At 40.5% G+C, this 20,297-nt stretch overlaps 1 protein-coding gene across 1 annotated transcript; it reads right to left on the bottom strand.

Annotated features, from left to right (window-relative positions):
• Positions 1–12,652: 12,652 nt before the first annotated feature.
• Positions 12,653–20,292, bottom strand: LOC120730022 (potassium voltage-gated channel subfamily A member 1-like). The gene is made up of 2 exons (XM_040026089.1): positions 19,947–20,292; positions 12,653–19,308 (listed from the first exon to the last, which is right to left on the bottom strand). The coding sequence occupies exon 2, from the start codon at positions 19,052–19,054 to the stop codon at positions 17,579–17,581; it is 1,476 nt and encodes a 491-aa protein (XP_039882023.1). The 5' UTR covers positions 19,055–19,308; positions 19,947–20,292; the 3' UTR covers positions 12,653–17,578.
• Between the last annotated feature and the right edge of the window lie 5 nt (positions 20,293–20,297).

The raw sequence follows: 20,297 nt of genomic DNA, 5'->3' as shown, positions 1-20,297 counted from the left end.
ATGAAACTCTGCTCAGGTGTTATCTCTGGATGAAGCAGAAAAAGCCCTGATTTTTCACTCTTCCACAGAGCTGTCCTCTGCAGGGGTTCAGTCTGTTAAACTGCTGAAGCCTCGCTTTCCTTGAGGACTGCAGCTACAGTATATGAGGATGTGTGCAGAGGGCACAGTAGCTGCAGTCACTGTGAAGTATGACATTGACAAATTATTGACCCTTACTAAATTAGAACTTTAAACTTAAAGATATATACAAAATACTAAAGTATGAAATACTAACACAGAAAAAGCCTGTACAGAAATGATGTGTTGAAGTGTGGAAAATAAAAGGCTAATTTTTATTGTTTTCCATGGTGTCTCGCTTAGATACAGGAGCAGGAAAATGCCCAGCAGTCAATTCCATTTATTTGACAGGAAGTGACATCAGAGGTTAGGGGTAGCAGCATACTGACCTTGCTGTACATCTGTACAGCTAGTCTTCTTCATGTTACCTGAATCAACCAAAGTCTTCAGCATATCAGAAACCAAGTTACTGGTCTTCAAACCCTGCATGTGTGTCAGACAGGACAGTCTAAACTTAGTTTTAGGCTATGCAGCCTTTCATATGACAGCGTTATGATGGTCAGTGATGTACATGTGTAATTTCCTGGCCCTGGGCTGGTGCCCACTTGGGAAACCTGCAGGGACTGCTCTCAGCAGAAAGCACTCTCTCCATTTGTCAGCTTCTGACAGGCCCTCTCAGCAGTGGAGCTGCATGCACTGCAAAAAATGACCATTTTCACAATCTGTTTACTCTCATATTAGACTGATAAAAGTGGAGCAGAAATCTGAAAGTGGCTAATAAATGAGTTGGTGAGCAGAAAACTAGACCACGGCCTTTGTGACAAATAAGTCATTTTAATGAAAAAACAAGGAAATGACTTTTGATAAAACATTTAAAGAAAACCAGAATGGTCCACCACAGTCAGCATGACTGGGCCAGGTAACACTCTGTGTTACCTTATTTGACAGAACATTTTCTGTATATTTATCATAATACACATAAAATCCTTTAATGCTTGGATAAACAAAGCTTCAAATAACAAAACTGGTCTTAAAACCAAATAATTTGCCTTTGGGTCTGACTAAAGTATACAGAAAAAAACTTATCAGTGTTCCAAAAGCATAATGAACATATTTAACGGATTAATAATAAAATCAGGAAAATTAATCAATAATAAACATGAAATATTTTTTAAAAATGGAATCATAAGAAAACATTACGGTGAATATTTTAGACTGAATTAAAATCTGTTATTTATTCATAACTCAGTGAACGTATTAGCAGTTGTCTATTTATATTTTCCCAACCACAAATAGCAATGTAAGGAAACATGACAAGTCTGACAATTTAAGACACCTGGTGCACAAATTTAAGAGATATTTTATTTAGCTGAACAGTTTAATGAAAGAAATACTTTTTGCAGTGTGTACAACTCTAGACTGACCCACACGAGCCTTTACTGTAAATCCTCCAGCAGTCCAGTTAATGTGCCCTGGCCAGGAAAGCTGACATGATCCTCTATCATCACAGTATGTAATGGCTCCGCCATATGGGATCTGTGTGCAGTGCAACATGCACAGCAGCTTAGATCCAACAATGTCGCTGCATCTTGTCCTCTCCTGTGAGTTCAAACTAAGGCCACACCTTGCAAATGTCCAAGTACTTCTGAGCCTCTGAAAACGGGGGACTGTGGATAAAAGTGGCTTTAATTCCTAAAACAGTTCATGCTTCAAGTATGCACTTCTGTTGCAGCTCGTTTGCTTTAAAATTCACTGCGATGGTGTACAGAGGGAAAAATTATCCCCAAAATTTGCCATTGTCTAAAAACATGCACTAAAATCTACCTCCCGCTTGCAGTAGGGAGTAGATTTCATCACAGTAGATGTCTTTCTGAAAGTCCTGTAACTAAGTTTAAGAGTATAATTCACCCACTGTTATCATATTCAAGGCCTTGTACCAACACAGAGCAGAGCAGCTACCTGAACGCCACTCCAACAGAGCTTTATTATCTTGTTAATAATTTTACCTCCTCACTATGTATGACTTTGGATACTGTAGCTGCTGTGAAAAAGAGAGCCTCAAATCAGAAGTACTTGACTCCCTGGAATAACTCTCAAATGGGCACCTTAAAGGAGGTAAGTTGTAAACTGGAGAGGAAAATCAAAAATAGCCTGGAAAAATAGTTTATAAAAAAGCTAGAATATTCATCATTGATTGAAGAAAATAAGAACAACCTTAGGTTTCTCTTCAGCACTATAGCGAGGCTGACAAAAAGTCAGAGCACCATTGAGCCAACCAGTCCTTCAGTGATAACTAGTAATGACTTCATGAATTTCTTCACAAATTTTTTTTTAATTATTAGAGAAAAAATTACTCATAATCATGTCACAGATGTAACATTATCTACTTTCAGTACCATTGATATTCATTTAGAGTCTTTTTCTCCAATTAAACTTTCTGAGTTAGTTCAGAAATAGCTTCTACTATGCGTGAAAGGGTTAATTACAGGCCAATCTCCAGCCTTCTATTCATCTCAGAAATTCTTGAAAGAGTAGTTGTCAAACAGCTAATAGATCATCTGATCATCTGTAGAGGAATGGCTTCTTTTTTTTTTTTGGCTTATTTAAGTTTCACCCAGGTTTCAGAGCTCATCACAGCTCAGAAACAGCTTTAGTGAAGGTTACAAATGATCTTCTTCTGGCCTCTGACAGTGGACTCATCTCTGTGCTTGTCCTGCTAGACCTCTGTGCAGCGTTTGATACTGTTGACCATAACATGTTATTAGAGCAATTGGTGCAAGCTGTAGGTATTACAGGTACTGCACTGCAGTGGTTTGAATCATATCTATCTAATAGACTCCAATTTGTGCATGTAAATAGAGAGTCCTCTTTACACAATATGGTTAATTATGGAGTTCCACAGGGTTCAGTGCTAGGACCAATTCTGTTTACATTATATATGCTTCCCTTGGGAAGTATCATCAGAAAGCATAGCATACATTTTCACTGCTATACAGATGACACCCAACTTTATCTATCTATGAAGCCAGATAACACACACCAATTAGTTAAACTGAAAGAATGTTCGAAAGGCATAACGACCTGGATGACCTCTGATGTTCTGCTTCTGAATTCAGATAAAACTGAGGTTATTGTACTCGGACCTGGAAATCTTAGAAATATGGTATCTAACCAGATTCTTACTCTGGATGGCATTACCTTGGCCTCCAGTAACGCTGTGAGGAACCTTGGAGTCATTTTTGACCAGGACATGTCCTTCAATGCACATATTAAACAAATATGTAGGACTGCTTTCTTCCATTTGCGCATTATCATTTTGAAATATCCTGTCTCAGAGTGACACTGAAAAACTAGTTCATGCATTTTTTTGCTTCTAGGCTGGACTACTGTAATTTGTTATTATCAGGATGTCCTAAAAACTTCCTGAAAAGCCTTCAGTCCATAATGCTGCAGCAAGAGTACTGAGGGGGACTAGAAAGAGAGAGCATATTTCTCTTATATTGGCTTCCCTTCATTGGCTCCCTGTTAAATCCAGAATTGAAAAGGTCATGAGTAATTAGGCCCCATCTTATCTTAATTACCTTATAGTACCATATCACCCCATTAGAGCACTTTGCTGGAATTGGGCTGCATCAGGTGACCCTGAATCCTCCCTTAGTTATGCTGCAATAGGTGTAGGCTGCTGGGGGATTACTTACCATCCCATGATGCACTGAGTATATCTTCTTCGGTCACCTTTCTCACTCACTATGTGTTAATAGACCTCTCTGCACTGAATCATACTTGTTATTAATCTGTCTCTCTTGCACAGCATGTCTGTTGACCTGTCCTCCTCCTCTCATCTCAACCGGTCGCAGCAGATGGCCCCGCCCCTCCCTGAGCCTGGTTCTGCTGGAGGTTTCTTCCTGTTAAAAGGGAGTTTTTCCTTCCCACTGTCGCCAAAGTGTTTGCTTAATGGGTGTCATATGATTGTTGGCATTTTCTCTGTATGTATTATTGTAGGGTTTGCCTTACAATATAAAGTGCCTTGAGGCAACTGTTGTTGTGATTTGGCGTTGTATAAATAAAATTGAATTGAAACTGAATTGAACCTAACTGTATTTGTCACAATAAGATGTGTTAAATTGTAAGGGTAGATGGAGGTAGTTGAGTTAAAGGAATAATTTGCCATTTTGATGAAGATTCTGGTCAGTTAACATTCTCATGTGTTTGGTAAATATCAGTCAGCAACTTACTTTTTAAAATGGAGACACATTCTCTGGCCTAATGCAAAAAAACCTCCCACCCAGCACTTTCAAGTGCAGTAATTACATTTCTGCTTTAATCTGTATTACAAACAAAGTTTAAAAACAAGAAGTTATGTGCTGGGGTTTATTTCTTCCATACTCTTCACTGGTTCCTTGTTACCTCAGTATCAGTACAATATCATTCTAAAACTTTGCTCTCATAGAGACAGCTTACTTGTGCTTCCCAGAGTTTACAAAAGTTAATTAGCAAGTAAAGTTTTCAAAGGCTGGACCAGTCTGTCTACACAAAGCAGACAATTTAGCAAAGAACCTACTTTGAATTTAATCTTTGGGCACTTTGGTACTGGCAGCCTGTCACAAAAACATGTTATTTCTTATTTCTTGAATATAGAAAATGTAACAGTAAAACAGTATGTTTGCATCCACAAGTGGACTCCCAAAGAGCTACTAGCTGATATTTTGGTATTTCTCTGCATGGTTAATGAATCTGAAGAAATGATGAGCAGTACCTGAAAGTCATCTCCTTAAAAAATAGAGATAATCTCCCAGAAAGCTCTGACACAGGGCCAGAGAGAAGCATCTGGCCCTTCAGCTGATCCATGTACTGTTTGTAAAAAAACAAACAAAAAACCCCCCCAAACAACAACAACAACTAAGGTATGCAAAATTACACAATAATTGGAATAACAATCAATGGCCACAGGTCTTATGGATCCAATTTTTAAAATTTGTGGGTCAAATCATTCATTCATATGTAGGCTTGCATTTCAGTCAGTGGTGTTGGAGATCTTCCCAAAGATGATGTATCTATAATTTATGGAATTATAGATGTAGAAAAGTAAGATCAGATTAAGATCCATCATGCGATACTGTCTGGAAAGCGTCAGATTGGCAGCAGCTTCATTTTTCTGCATGACTATGATCACAAACACACCCAGTAAAAGCATATCTGGATAGAAAAACAAACAATGAAATGTTATCGGTTATGAATTGGCCTCCCTAGGGCCCAAACCTGAACATTATTGAAGCAGTGTGAGATCCTAGTGACAGACAACAGAATAAAAGGCAGCAAGCATCCAAAGAAAAGCTTTGAATATCCTTCAAAAAGCCTGGAAAACTATTCCTGAAGACTACTTAAAGAAATTATAAGAGAGGGTTCTGGCTGTGTTGAAAAATAAAGGTGGTCATTCAAATGATTGACTTAAGCTTGTTAGAATCATACAAACTCTGTTTTTGCCTTATATACTGTATTTCCATGTATATTTATGCATGTTTCAATAAACCACTTTTGGTTCAATAAACCACTATTTCCCATTTTTCTGGCAAAATATAAAGAAATGAGAGTTGACTCGAGACTTAAGACTGAGAATTTAGCTGAACTCAGAGCGTTTTTTCATAAAGGAGAGGTGAAGTAGATGTCCTGACTTTTGGCTCTCTTGTCACCACCAGAGATGGGCAGTAACGCGTAATCTGATTACTTTTTTCAAGTAACGAGTAAAGTAAGGGATTACTATTGCAAAAACGGTAATTAGATTACCGTTACTTTCCCGTAGGAACGCTGCGTTACTGCGTTACTAAAACCGTGATTTTTTGCGAGAATGTCTCATGACAGTGACGTAAGCACGTGCGATGTTGGTGACAACAGCTGTGTGCAGATCAACAATGGATAATATATCGAGTGCGGGAGAGAGTATGAGCGTGCAGCGTTTAAAGCGTGGAAGTACTGACCTTACTTTGAGTTTGAGTCCATGAAAAGTGACAAAAACATTAGTGTCCGTTGTGCGTGGGAAGAAAACTTCTTTTTACTGCGAAAAAACCCCTAAACTTCGAAGCAAGCACCGAGTGTGCTACGACGTAATGGGAAACTCACAGAGAAACTCGCGGATTCTTCCACTGACCGCTGCGGCACACCTGCACCAGGGTAAACCTCTGCCTATCCTACTCCTGCTTTACAGGTGAAAATAGAGCAACAGGACCGCTAGTCTTTGACTTTATTTATTTTCTGCTGTGTTTTACTTGCATCTATTTGAAAGACTGAGTGTAAACACAAAAAAAATATTTTATGTGCTGGAATGTGCAGAAAATAGGTTTAAATATTAAACAAATTTCTTCCAGTCAGAGAATGTTGCATATAATTAAATTTTTGCTTGACGCATAAAGTTAAAAGATTAAAACTAATAAAACAAGTTTTAAAAAGAGACTTTTCCATTTGATTACATTTTGTATGATAGATTATGCAGAAAAAGTAGAATTGGGCTGAAAGAGCTATCGCTTTATCACCTCTTCAGGTTGTAAATCGTGTTTTTAAAAAGTAACTAAGTAACTAAGTAACTAAGTAATTAATTACTTTTGAAAATAAGTAATCAGTAAAGTAACTGGATTACTTTTTTGGGGAAGTAATCAGTAATTAGTTACTGATTACTTTTTTCAAGTAACTTGACCAACACTGGTCACCACCATGAGAAAGTTGAACCGAGTGTATTGAGCCAACAAATAATCCAGCACTTCTGTCTGTATGATCTACCAAACATCATCTCCAGCATTGCAGTGACCTTTTCTGGTGGCTCAGACCCAACTCAGCATGCCCAAAGGGTTGTCAGGTTGTGTATATCTCAGCAGTGCTTCACATGGTGATATCCTTTTGTGGTTTTGTATTTGCCAGCCTTCTTGAGTTCAGCGGTGTAATTGAAGCAGGAAGGTCACAGCGGCAGTTTTGTTGATGTTAAGTTTTGAATTTTCTCCCTCAGACAAGTACGCTGACGCTGCACACTGGGCAGGAGAAGCATGTGAAATGAGATCCACATCACCCAATACCACAAGGACATATTCACACTGTGAGCACTGATAACGGATTCTACCAAATCTTGAGAGGATTTAAAGAAAATGTCCATAACAAAAAGTATTTAAACTGATGTTTTTTGAGCTGCACGCTGGTCCACCACTTTGGTCCAAACTGAAAAGCTACTACAGGTATTGGACTGAGTGGTTTTGTTGTTCCCAGGTAAGAAATGACTTTGATGATCCCCTGAATTTTCATTTAACAACACCACAACATTTACTTTTATGGGTCAGAGTGAACTCTATCAACATGTTGCTTACAGACAAGTTCCCCTGAGGGACATTTGAAGACCTTATTTGACCTGGAAAACTAATGAAGCCTCAGCTCTACTTCGTGTTTAGTGCTAATACTCAAATTCTGAGGTGCTAAAAGCAACAAATATTCACTTTTGTTTTGGGTTTTTTTTGGTTTTTTAAAAATGGAGTGTTTTCTGCAACCTGTTGGGGGTGAGGGGAGGGAGAAGGGATGAAAGACAGACTGTTAAAGACTAATAATAACTAATTTATTCATTTTTAGACATATACACATAACATGCCTCTTTCATGCATCCACCTGTAGATTCCAAGGGGATATTTACTCATCACTCCCAAGTTTCCATGTCTATTACGTCTGTCTTGATGTCAAATTAAATGCAGTTATCTACTGTAATAAATAATTTTAAACATGAGTTGTGTATTGGGAATTATGAGACACACTGGCAAGGTGGTGTCTTTAGGATGGCCTGGGAACACCTTGGGGTGCCAAACTATATGTTAACACGATGAGTGAATAATGGAAACTGAGTAAAGTCGTGAGATTAGCAGCTGATTTTGGAGTTTTTCTTTGGGAACTTTCCCCTATATGAGCCACCAACTTCACTGGATCTTCTGTATCACCACAGAAATGTGGGGCTGTCAGTGGCCTGAAGTAAAGTAAAGAGATACATTTAACTGCACTAAGTTTCACAGAGACCATTTGTGGACTTCTACAAGGACGAGGAAATTATGGATATGCCCTTAATTATTAAACAAGTGTGTCAGCAGCTTGGTCTGATGGTGGTAATGCAAAGAGGAAGTGGGCCAGCGAGAAGGCCTCAGCGACTGGGGGTGGTGGTGGTAAGAGACGGTGGTGGGCTTGGACTTTGGGCCCAAGGGCTTTGCCTCAAGCATGGGAGATCCAATAATGCTGTCACAGCTATTTTGCACATTGTTAACATTGAAGTACCTGTATGATGCTGTTAGACGTGGGCTGCTGTGCACAGACTTGTCACTGATTTGGAGCTATAAATTCAACACCAGAGGACACTTGAGATTTGATATAGAGAAATCATACGATACTGTGCATACACAGCTGACTGGGTCTCAGTGAAAAGGCCCTTGAGAAACATTTTGGATGACATCGACAGGAATGGCATTGTATTTTTGTACGAGGGCTGTGGAATGAGTGTCTGTCTTCACAGAAATCAATCTGGGAATATCAAGAAGCCTGACTCAGGTGAATGGGCCAGCCATTGTGTGCGAGTATGTGTGTGTGTGTGTGTGTGTGTAAGAGAAGGAGAATGAATAACAGAGAGGAGGTAATGAGTACATGCAGCCACAGTACATCTCCATGCAGGCCCAGCTGTAAGAACTTTTTGATCACGCATTTGTCTAACAGTTAACTAATAAAGTTTAATTCTCTGAGACGTGCTTAAGTGGTTGCGAGCTGCTCTAAAGCTTCCAGGGAGAAGGAGGAGGGATGCATTGAGCTCAGCTGAGGCCTGCTTCACCACAGCACTTCTAACTGTGCTCAGCAGGACAGTGGCTTAAACCCTCACAGCTTCAGCTACACTGAGGATGTTTCCTGGGTACATCTGTTCTACTACATGGCACTGCAAGCAAACATCTGTGTGTAAAGTGAACTTTCTAAAGCAGGGGTTCACTAAGCACCCATTTGAGAAGCTGGTGCATGGATTAGTGTTAAGTTAGCGTTTGTAATGTGTCTATTCAGAGAGCGTTGATTTATGCTGATGGTTGTCATTTTTAAGCCAAAGTGGAAACAAAGGTGAGATCTTTTAGAGACCATGTCATGTTTCTTGAGTTTTAAATTCTTAGTCAATATACAGTTGGGAAATTACTAATAGTAATTTGATCGCTTGTAGAATTTGTAAGTTTGCTCACTTCCAAAGAAATTAATTGTCTGGACGCTTTATTTTAATGGACAGAGACACAGAATATCAGCTAAAAAGAATCCAGAAACAATGCATTACATGAAAAATATAGACTCATTTTCACAAAGTGAAATAAGTTTTTGATCCCTAAGCAAAACACGACTTAGTACATGGTGGAAAAGATCTTGTTAACAAGCAAGATGCTTCTTGCAGTTGGTCACCAGGTTTGCACACATCTCAGGAGGGATTTTGTCCGACTGCTTTTTAAAGAATCTCTGAATCCTTTACATTTCTTAGCTGCCACTGGGCAACTTGAAGCTTCGGCTCAATCCACAGATTTTCTAAACGACTGAGGTCTGGAGACTGGCTAAGCCACTCCATGGCTTTAATGTGCTTCTCCTTTAGTCTCCTTTGTTGCCTTGGTGGTATGTTTTGGGTCATTGCCATGCTGGAACATGCATTCACAACCCATCTTGAGTGTTTTAGATGAGGGAAGGGAACTCTTCTCCAGTATTTTGCAGGAGATGGTCCCATCCATTGGTCCCTCAATGCAGTGAAGTTGTCCTGTAGCCTAAACAGAAACACAGCCCCAGTGTTGTTTTACTGTGGGGATTTTGTTCTTTGGATCATACTCAGCATTTTCTTCCTCCAACACGACACTCCCACATCGATTGGGTTTTTTCTTCATGGAACTTTTTGTATTTTGTTTAAGGTGTTTCATCAATTATGATAAAGGATGGTTTTTGGGTTAATATTCAGTCAACGATGTCCTGCAGTCTGGTCTTCTCCACTCTACACCTTAACACACCAACTCTATTTTTTTTTCTGTTAACGACATTTAGAAGGCTTTGATAAATAGAACGGACAAACTGAAACGATAATGCTTTCTCTGTTGTATGATAGAGAAGCAAATACTTCAAATTCAACCCTTGGTTCATAGGCCTTGGAGATATTTGTTTCCTATTGTAAACAAGTACCCTAACACACAGCCCACACACTAACATGTGTGTTAGTCAATGTGTAGTCTCTTTTCTTTGTGCCACAGTGTTTTTACAAATCATGTTTGCTGCCATAAATACACCTTCGTCCTGCTTTAAATATTCACTAGATTACGAAATCTTAGCTAAAAATAGATCAGGACAAATGGACAATTTACTCTTGTTTGTTTTTTAAAGATAAATTATTTATGGGTTTTGTTACAGAAAAATAGAGGCCAACATAGTCACAGAGGTGCAGACAGCACACAAACCCTCACCCTACTCCATTCACAATCCAAACCAAAATAAAAGCATCAAACAAAAAAAATAACAACAAAATAACAACAAAATAACAAAATCTATTCTTATATAAAGGTAAGACTGGTGTAGAAATTTATAGTGCATCATTTGCTGTTTTGGACTTCTGGATGTCCACATGTTGTTGTGATTTGTTGTAATTTGAGGCTGTACATATAAATACAATTGAACTGAACTGAATCGTTATAGCTAAAGAAAAAGCAAAACACGAGAGGTTAAAGGTTACAATCATAGAGATTCAATCACAGGGATGTAGTCATGGTCAAAACGACCTGGTCAAGTTCAAACTCAGCATCAGAATGGGGGCAGAAAGGTGATTCACGTGACTTTGAACTTGGTGTGTTTGTTTGTCCCAGACAGGTTACACTGAGTATTTCAGAAACGGTAGATGTACTGGGATTTTCCCACACAACCATTTCTGGAGTTTAGAGAAAAAGGCAGTTCTCTACTTAAATGATGTCAGAGGTCAGAGGAGAACAGTTTATAATTTGGAATTCATCAAGATCTTGTTTACTGTGTTATCCTGAACTGTAAAAGCAGATTTGTGCCTCCAGTGTGCTCAAAAACTGAAAATATTAATTACTTAACTTAAATACCAGTGACTCATTAAATAATAATAAATAATAATTATGACTTTATTAACAGCCAATCAGTTTGGTCCCATGGTTAAGCTGTAGCAATGCAACACTCCTTTGAATTCAAATGCAGAATTGTAAAGTAAGGCGATATTTAGCTGACTAAACAGCTTTGAATTGACTCTTTCTGTGGGATCAACAGTCATTTTCCTTAACTTTATTAATGATGAACTCACTGCACTGTTATTTTGGATCAGTCTTTGATTGCTGAGAAAGAAACAAAACAATGTCAGAGTAGTCAAGTATTTATTTATTCATACCAGATATAAATGGCCAACAATTTAGTTACGGAAGTATTCAAATGAAAATAAAAACTGGATGCTAAAGACTGAAAACAGAAAAGCTACACTGCAAATAGGTAAAGGAGACAGGGGAAGAAAAAAGAAAGACAAAAAATCTTGGGATGCCTGTGTTGGTTTAAATGCATGTAACAGAGAGTAGAAAACTAACAAGAGTGGTGTGAAATCCTCTGCTGTTACCGAGCCCCTCTTTTGCACGCTGCCTTCTGTTATTCCAGTCCAGCGGGGCTTACCAGCAGAGAGAGTGAGAGAGTCTATGTGCAAGAAGAGCAGGACCAGCGCCAACTCACCCCACCCTTACTGCTGCTGCCTGCAGAGTGAGGAGTGCTGCATTTCCTGAGGGCAATGCAGAGGAAGGGAGAAGAGGCTCGCTTCTGTTCAGGTCACCGTACGGCAAACAAAAAGCAGGGAAAGTGAGATGGGCAGAGTCAGGTGGACAGCGGTAGACAAGCTGCAGCATTCACCAGGATGGCTCTCTGCTGTAGGTGTTAAACGCCGCACCGTCAGAGGACAGGAGTGGGAATAAAGCTTCTTTTTTTTTTTACATTCAAAAAAACTGCACCCACTTCTTTAACTTTCTTTGACTGCTCTGTGACCGGATTCTGTCAGACACTCACAAAATCAAGATGTTTTAGAGTATGGTGAAAATGCGATAATTTATGGAGAGCAAAACCGCAACACTGATAACAGGCCAGCAAATATTTTGATAGTAATTGTAGAGCAGGGGTTTTAGACTTTCACTCTGACAAAATTAGCGGTTTGAGCATGTTGCTTTGTGGCTTCAGGACATACTGGTGTACACTTTTCTTTATATTCTGTCATTTTATAGAGCTAGGAAATTGATAGATAATGAAAAGGTGGCTCAGAGTGAAGCACTTCAGGTGTCTGACATGTGTAACAACTCGGAGGTGATGACAGAGGTAAGCCGCCCCCCTCCTGGGATAGGAGGATTAGTGTAGACCCATTACCTTGCCCCCATGAATCACTGTTAATGGCTTCAGTGATAGGATCCAGTAGTAGTGAAGGTATTTAAATGGAGACCTCAAGTTGTGCTGTTAGAGCCACACGGTAAAGTGAAGTCTTTTATGAATAAGCTCGTCCACCCTGCAGATATACGCCCCCATTCCCAAGCTGAAATGAGCATACACCATCTGATCCTTAAAAATTTATTGAAGTTAATGTCAGATGAAATCATAAGTGATATAAGAAAAAAACAAGTAACCCTTGCATAGATCACAGACCATGCCTTTGTCGTCATCCGACAAACTGAACACATTGTAGCATAACCCTTGGTAAACACAACATGACAATGGCGGCTGGATTGGACAAACACAATTTGAGTTTGGCTCGCTCACTGGATGAAAAGAAGAGGAGACGAGTTCAACAGTCCTTTAGGCGCTTTGCTCCAAAAAAACCCAACAAAAAAACAGGTCCTTCCCCATCGGTGAATAAATGTACAGTCCTGACAGAAAAGACAAACTCGTAGCCATTCTCATACAAACAAGAACTTCTCCCAGTATTGTCACCTTTGGCAAGTGAGATACACAACATCGCAACATTCAGTCATGTTCAGTGCCTCTTTATAAGCAGGCAAAAAGAAATGGAAAAAAGCAGTCCAACATTGAGACTTTTAATAAACAAGAATGCCTTTAAACCAGTGAAGTACAGAGGAGGGTGTGTGGCACAGGCCCTGTTTAGACAAGCTGGACACGTTTCCCACAACGCTGTGTCGTTACAGTTTAGACTGAGACCAGAGGGGGCGAAATGTCGTTCGAGAGAGGATTTCAGTCCTACAGTGGAGATAAAGTCTAAGAAACTAGCCCTTGACGTCCTTGCTCACATTCAGAGCCTCGCAAGCACAACCTGAACATCACGCACAGACGCTGACAAACGCCGTCTCAGTGATGAGGTCAGCGCTAAAGTGCTTTTAAGAAATCCAGCAAAGGACACGACAAGTTCTGAACAGGGCCTTACAGGAAGCCTTGGTGCAGATGAAAGCAAGGGTTTTCTTTCTTTTGTTTTTTTTTCTTTTAAATGATGCAACTGTATTATAGTTGATCCACAGTTTGAAAGGCAAAGCTCATGCATTCTTCCATCAATCATGCAGTTTTTTGCAATTAGTAGATTTCTGTAGAGATACATTTTAGCAGTAGAGATTTGGAAAAAAAAAAATGTGAACGTGGTGATTTTGAATGAATCATGTGGTTTTTTTTTCATCATCTTCTTGGAACCAAAAAGACAAACTTTTTTTTTTTTTTAAATATATATAGTTTGTACACTTCTTGTCCATATCATCTAGTGTAAAGCACGTGGTCATAATACAGTAGTTTCATTATCATGGCTTACTTGGAGGAACATTTTGTTTTGATATTCCAGTATAAGGCATGTTCTTCCTAAATCATTCATGTTACGGTGCCACCACAAGTCAAACAAAACAAAGGAAACTAGGAACACACTTTAAAATTGTTTCTCATATATAATTGTAGTATATATTGGTTACTTTATCTTACTGTAGCTAAACTGCATGTTATTCTCATGACATTTTGTGATATTTTTTTCTTAATTAAATGTTTTTTTTTAAAGATCTTCTCACTCATGTTTGTTTGCAGAAGCATAGCATCTGACAGGAAGCTAAACAAATGAGGATGTAAAATAATTTAGGCACCTTCTCTGTCTTTCTCTCTAACAGCTGATTCTCTGTAAGTGTGCTCTAGGCTCTTCCTTTGGGACTCTGCTATAAGTCTGACTGAACCCTTCGGGCGGCTTTGTTCCTCGCAGCGAAACTTCAGTCCGACCGGGGAGCTCAGTGGGAACGGCCACTGCTGCAAAGCCTACATTTGGATTTCTCACAAGAAAATGTCAGCCTCTACAGCTGACCCCTCTGACCTTTGCAAAAATCTCAGAACGAAAGACAAGAGGTTGGTACATAAGCAGCCCTGTTGTATCTGTCAAGTGTTTTTCTGACATTCAAAGTTGTGTTCCCATTTTTACAAAAAGCTTTTAAGGAACAGGTTAACTCTTATTCTATTGCTGTTAAGAATGCATGTTTCAGTTGGGTATTTGAATGTGTAGCACCATTCACACATGCCCTCAAAGCAGGAGTAGTGACAGTAATGTAAATGTGAGGGCAATCACTTGTATCTTCATCCCCTCGTGTTGGCGTTTCATGCAATCCTTCAATGATTTCTGGGTAGCTGCATGTAAGAAATTGCTATATTTTTTGTATTCTTTACGAGAAATCCTAGATAGAGTGATATCGTTCTAATTTTTATTTTTTTTTTTTGCATTTACTGACATTTGCCGTGCCTGAGGTGGACACACTTCATCAGTACAGTACAGAGATCAGTCCCAAATGAAATGACGGACAGTGCCGCAAACTACTCAACCAGCCACCAACAACATAACAGAGAGGAAGATAAATTACTGAGAAGAAAATCATCTTTTCCAAAATGATTCAGGAAGGCTCGCTTCAGCCGCAGGAAACGTGTTAAGGGAGCAAAACAAGAACGGTAGTCGTGTACTAGCACCGCAAAGAATAGCCAAACAACTCTGACATTCAAGTAGCACTGCAGTGTTTTCTTTTTACAGGATACTGTCAGGAGTGTGCTAAATGTAAAAGGAAACAAGGCAAAACAAAAATAACAATAGCATACAGTACAGTATAAAATCTAGCTATCATTCAGAGAAATTATTCTCAATACTGAGTGTAGGTTGATGTACAGTAGCTGGAGAATTTCAAGTACATTTTGTTCTACTCTATCTGCAGTCTGCTTGTCTGGAACAATATGCTGAGAAACGATGCACGACGAATGAACAAGCACAGGCAAAAAGAAAGGAAAATCTCACTAGTAAAGAAAAATAAGGACTTACGCAGCAGAATAAAACAACTGTGCAAAGAGATGGGCTTCACTTTGCTGTGCATCACATTGCCCAAAAATTTCAGTGTGACAGCTTTTAAAACTAGATTCAACTTCTCTGCCTTTTTTAAACACATTCGCTAATTTTCCTGTGACACTACGGTAACTTGACATGGCACTGTTTCAAAGAAACGGACACATTAAAAAGTCGACCTCATCCCATTAGGAGAGTCAGGCAATCTCTACAAACTACAAACGCGTTCTGATTGTGCGTAGCTTTGAGTGAAAAAAAGGAGCAGGATTGTGGTACACTATTTACCCTAAGTGCTTGTGTAAAGGCTATGCTTTGGGACTCTCACATTCAATATTGCATGACTGCAGTTTACACTTAAGGTTCCATTTTGCATTATGGTATAGGAAACCCTGCGTCGAAGCTTGCAGCTCTGCAGTGTGTTTGCAATGACCTCACTGAGGTAGAGACCTTGAAAGGATGCATGGTGCACAAAGAAAAGCATGGAAAAAAAAACAATGGATATTCCCTTTTGAAGTGGAGTGGTAAACATGCAGAGTACAATACATTGCTGCTCAAGGGTATAAATAAGTGCATGACAGCATAAAATCGGGTTTGTGCATGACAGCATGGATCTGTTTTCTTTTCCTATTATATTGACCCAAATCACCTGCTCACCTGGCATCATAGCATCATAGCAAACACGGTTTCAACACTAAGACAGAAGGTGGACCAGCTCTGCTCAACCACACAAACACCGCTGAACACAGAGGCACTTTCACTGGTCCTGTTGATGAAAGGGGGAAAGGCACTAGCAACTAAAGTCAGAATATATTTCTGATAAATATCCTTCTCGGTGGATTCAAAACCAGCATGACCTAAATTGGAGATGGAGACAGAAGCATGACTTTAATCTGTTCTGTTGTCAAAAAAGAAGGTCCATGCAGTGCACTACTGACTAATACAGTAATCGGTGCTTATTAGGATTATATGCTTTTTTGATAATATTTATTCAGTTTCTTTGCCTACTCTTAAATGATAAACTCTGCATCCTGAAGGTAGGTTCGGATATATTTGACCACAATTCAGAAACATCCAGAATTTGATTTCCTTAGTTTTCCTGACAATAGGGCACCACAAAGTGCCAAGATTTAGCAACAAGCTGTATACTCACGTCATGCATTAAATATACCAGGATACAAAAGTACCTTAGTTGACAGACCATAATGCAGGTTACTTTTTTTTCATGCTATGATCTCATTTATGTACTGTTCCCTTAAGATTTAACATTCAATTTCTATACTTCTAAATGATTTGCATTTTCGAACCAAAAACTCATCCAGTGCACTCGGTGTGAAAACAGAATGGAAGAGGGGCAGGGTGGGGGGTTGTAGGAGGGAATGGAGGCAGCTATCCAAAAGAACATCCTTTCCGGTGTTGTGAGATATGTCTTGTGCATGCCGATATCAAAATGGAAAGTCTCTAATCATGCTCATGTGAAGCTCACGTTCTCATTGTGCTGTGTCGCGTCTAAAGGGCATGGCATTGAATCACTTGGTGATGACACAATTACAGCAACTGCTGAGGAAAAAAATGAAACTAAACAAAAATGAAACAGCAGCATTGCAGATGTCTGTGAAGCAAGTAGATCGCCGTCTGTTTATATCCAAACAAGAGAGATCAGTCTTCCTCCTATAAGGTGCTTTGCCGAGTAGAAGATCCTTTGCGGAGAGAACGGGGAATGGAGGGAGGGTGTGTGTGGGTGGCGGGTGGGGGGAGGTCTCCTAACTTTTTTTGGCGCTTACCATTTGGCCGCAGATGCTTGCATGTCTGCAGTCATTTCTGGTGGGTTGTGCAACTTGCTGAAATGCTATCTGTACTCCATGCATATAAGATTTTAATTATCACACTGTGGTCTGAGAAGACGGTGTGTGCTCTGGGTCCTCGAGGGAGCCTGGTGTGTGTGTAATGATCAATGTCTTCTCTCTGATGTGACTATATATTTGTAGTATCAGAATAATAATTCTTTCTACCTGTCATGTACTCTAACAGCTTTGTTTTGTTTTTTTTCTGCTTCCTTTCGGTATAGCTGAGCATAATTGCAGGCCTAATGCCATAGAGTGCTTTGGGGAGGTAAATGAAGCATTCCTAACTTACGGTCTACTCCATCTATAACAGTCTCGTAGAGAGACTAAAATTCCTAGCTAGTGTCTAAACATCGGTAAGCAGCTTGCTTTTGTTTACACAGTTCTGGTTGGCTATAGTGCAATTGCCAGTTCTGAGGTTTGCCTCCCTAAAGTTATCGATGCTATTGTTTATGTCTCCATCAATCTCCATGTACTCTGATTTGCTGACGGTAGACGAACTACGGCGGCTGGAGTTGGTTTCAGACGGGATGTTGGGAGTGCTGACGTTGAGCAGCTGGGCTTGCTCTTCTCCCTCAGTTTCCCTGTGGTAGAAGTAGTTGAAGTTGGACACGATGACAGGCACTGGGAGAGCGATTGTCAACACTCCAGCGATGGCGCACAGAGATCCAACAATCTTGCCTCCTATAGTGACCGGGACCATGTCCCCATAGCCCACAGTTGTCATGGACACAACAGCCCACCAAAATGCATCCGGGATGCTGCCAAAGTGCGAATCTTGCTCCTCTGCCTCAGCAAAGTAGACAGCACTGGAGAACAAGATGACTCCAATGAACAGAAAGAAGATCAGCAGTCCTAGCTCTCGCATGCTGGCCTTGAGGGTCTGTCCCAAAATCTGGAGTCCTTTAGAGTGTCGTGACAGCTTGAAGATCCTAAACACCCTGACCAGACGGATCACCCTGAGTATGGCCAGAGATGTTGCCTGCTCTCCCACCCCCTCGTTTTCTGGGTCTTCAGCCAGCTCAGTGCCAAGTGTAATGAAGTAAGGGATGATGGCCACTATGTCAATCGTGTTCATCATGTTCTTGAAGAAGGCCGGTTTGCTCGGGCATGCTAGGAAGCGTACTATCAACTCAAAGGAGAACCAGATTATACAGAGAGTCTCGATGATGAAGAAGGGGTCAGTAAGGATGTCGGGCTTATAATAAATTGTAATGTTCCCCACTCTCTCTATTCGGCCTGCTGGATCCTCTTTCAGTTGTGGTAAAGTCTCTAAACAAAATATAACTATTGAAATCAGGATCACCATCACGGACACTATGGCAATTCCCCTGGCAGGGCCCGAGCTTTCTGGGTGCTCGAAGAGGAGCCAAATCTGACGCTGGAACTCCTTCTCGGGTAAAGGACGCTCTTCCTCCCTGATGAAGCCCTCATCCTCACGAAACTTCTCCATCGCCTCTACTCCCAGCTCGTAAAATTTGATTTCTTCTGAGAACATATCCAAGGGGACATTCACCGGTCTTCTCAGCCTCCCCCCAGACTGATAGTAATAAAGGATGGCATCGAAGCTTGGACGGTTTCTGTCGAAGAAGTACTCATTTCTCAGAGGATCAAAGTACCGCATCCTCTTTTTCGGGTTGCCCAACAACGTCTCCGGAAACTGGGAGAGCGTTTTCAGCTGCGTCTCAAAACGAAGACCGGCTATGTTGATAACCACCCTCTCGCAGCACTCGTGGTCAGTGTGGTCAGGGGGGTAGGTGTCCTGAGGGTGGCCAGGGACAGCTGAGGTCTCGTCCATATTATCGCCCGCTACTACGGTCATTTTGGGACGAGGAGGTGATTAAAAGAGGGGGAGGAATTGTGCTGAGTTGTTGGTTAGTCTGGCTGAGCAGGCATTCAGGATTGGGAGGAAATTTTCCACTCCTCAGCTCCCCGCACCCCTGAAACTGTTGGAGACGTCCCCAGATACTAGGGGGGGGGGCTGGCTGCTTTGCCTCAGTGCGGCTCCACTGTGGTTCTTGCTGGCTTGACCATTGCTCCTCTCCGGTGCATCTGCAGCTATTGTTGCTGCTGCCTCTGTCACCAGGAGAGAGGAAGAAAGGCAGAGATAGAAAGAGAGAGAGAGGGAGGGAGGAAATAATGGGATCAAACAGCCCAAGATATTTGCTGTATCAGCATTTTCTGCAGTTTATTTATTTATTTATTTATGTCTCTCGGTGTGCATTGAGTGCAGTTATCCAACATTTAACGTGTAAGGAAACACATGTGGTGGAGAATTTCTGTAAAATGTGTCAAATATGACCACTTTAAAGCTCCCTCTACAACTTAATAGTGACTTTCTGGTGGTGATATGATGCGGCAGTTATTTTCTACCCTGGCTTAAAATTCCTATTAAAAACAAAATCCACTGGCATTTTCATGTAGTTGCAAAATATTTCTGTAAAACGCTGACAAAGAAACGCAGGATCTCTTTCTTACAGAAGAACAACAGTGATTTGTCCTACGCCACTCACAACAGCCTGAATTATGACGCATAACATTAGCTGTTATTACTATTTGTACATGTAAGCACCCTGCAGCCCAAGTGCGGGGGAAATGTGCAAAAGCATTAGAGTGAAAACACTCCAGCACCCCCAACACCACCACCACCAAAAAATCTACCTATGAATAAAAATAATCTAACCAGAAAGTGTTACATAAGTTTCGAGGCTTACCGTGGTTTGATCTTGAAAACGTCTTGAATGCGTCTTATCCTCGAGTAAAATCACCCAACAGCAGCGCGCCAGTGGGTGTCATGTGGCAACTTTACATTGTACCAGCAAAAAAAAGAAGAAGAAGAAGGAGAGGAAGAAGAAGAAAAATCCTAGAACCTCACTGTGCCCATCTCCATCCAAACTGTGTCAGTAAAGCACGATACAAAATCAGGTTTTTAAAGAAAAGAATTCTTGAAATGGGGTAGTGAGGGGAGCCTGAGATGGAAAATGAGCGAAATAAAAAAAAAGGGAGAGAGGATCGCAAAGCTGCGGCGTTGGCGGCACGGTGCTGTGAGCAGCTCGCTGTATACC

This window comes from Simochromis diagramma, unplaced genomic scaffold (assembly GCF_900408965.1).
Source record: "Simochromis diagramma unplaced genomic scaffold, fSimDia1.1 OVJJ01000293.1, whole genome shotgun sequence".
In the NCBI taxonomy this organism is placed as follows: domain Eukaryota; kingdom Metazoa; phylum Chordata; class Actinopteri; order Cichliformes; family Cichlidae; genus Simochromis; species Simochromis diagramma.
This window is presented reverse-complemented; position numbering and strand designations above follow the sequence as displayed.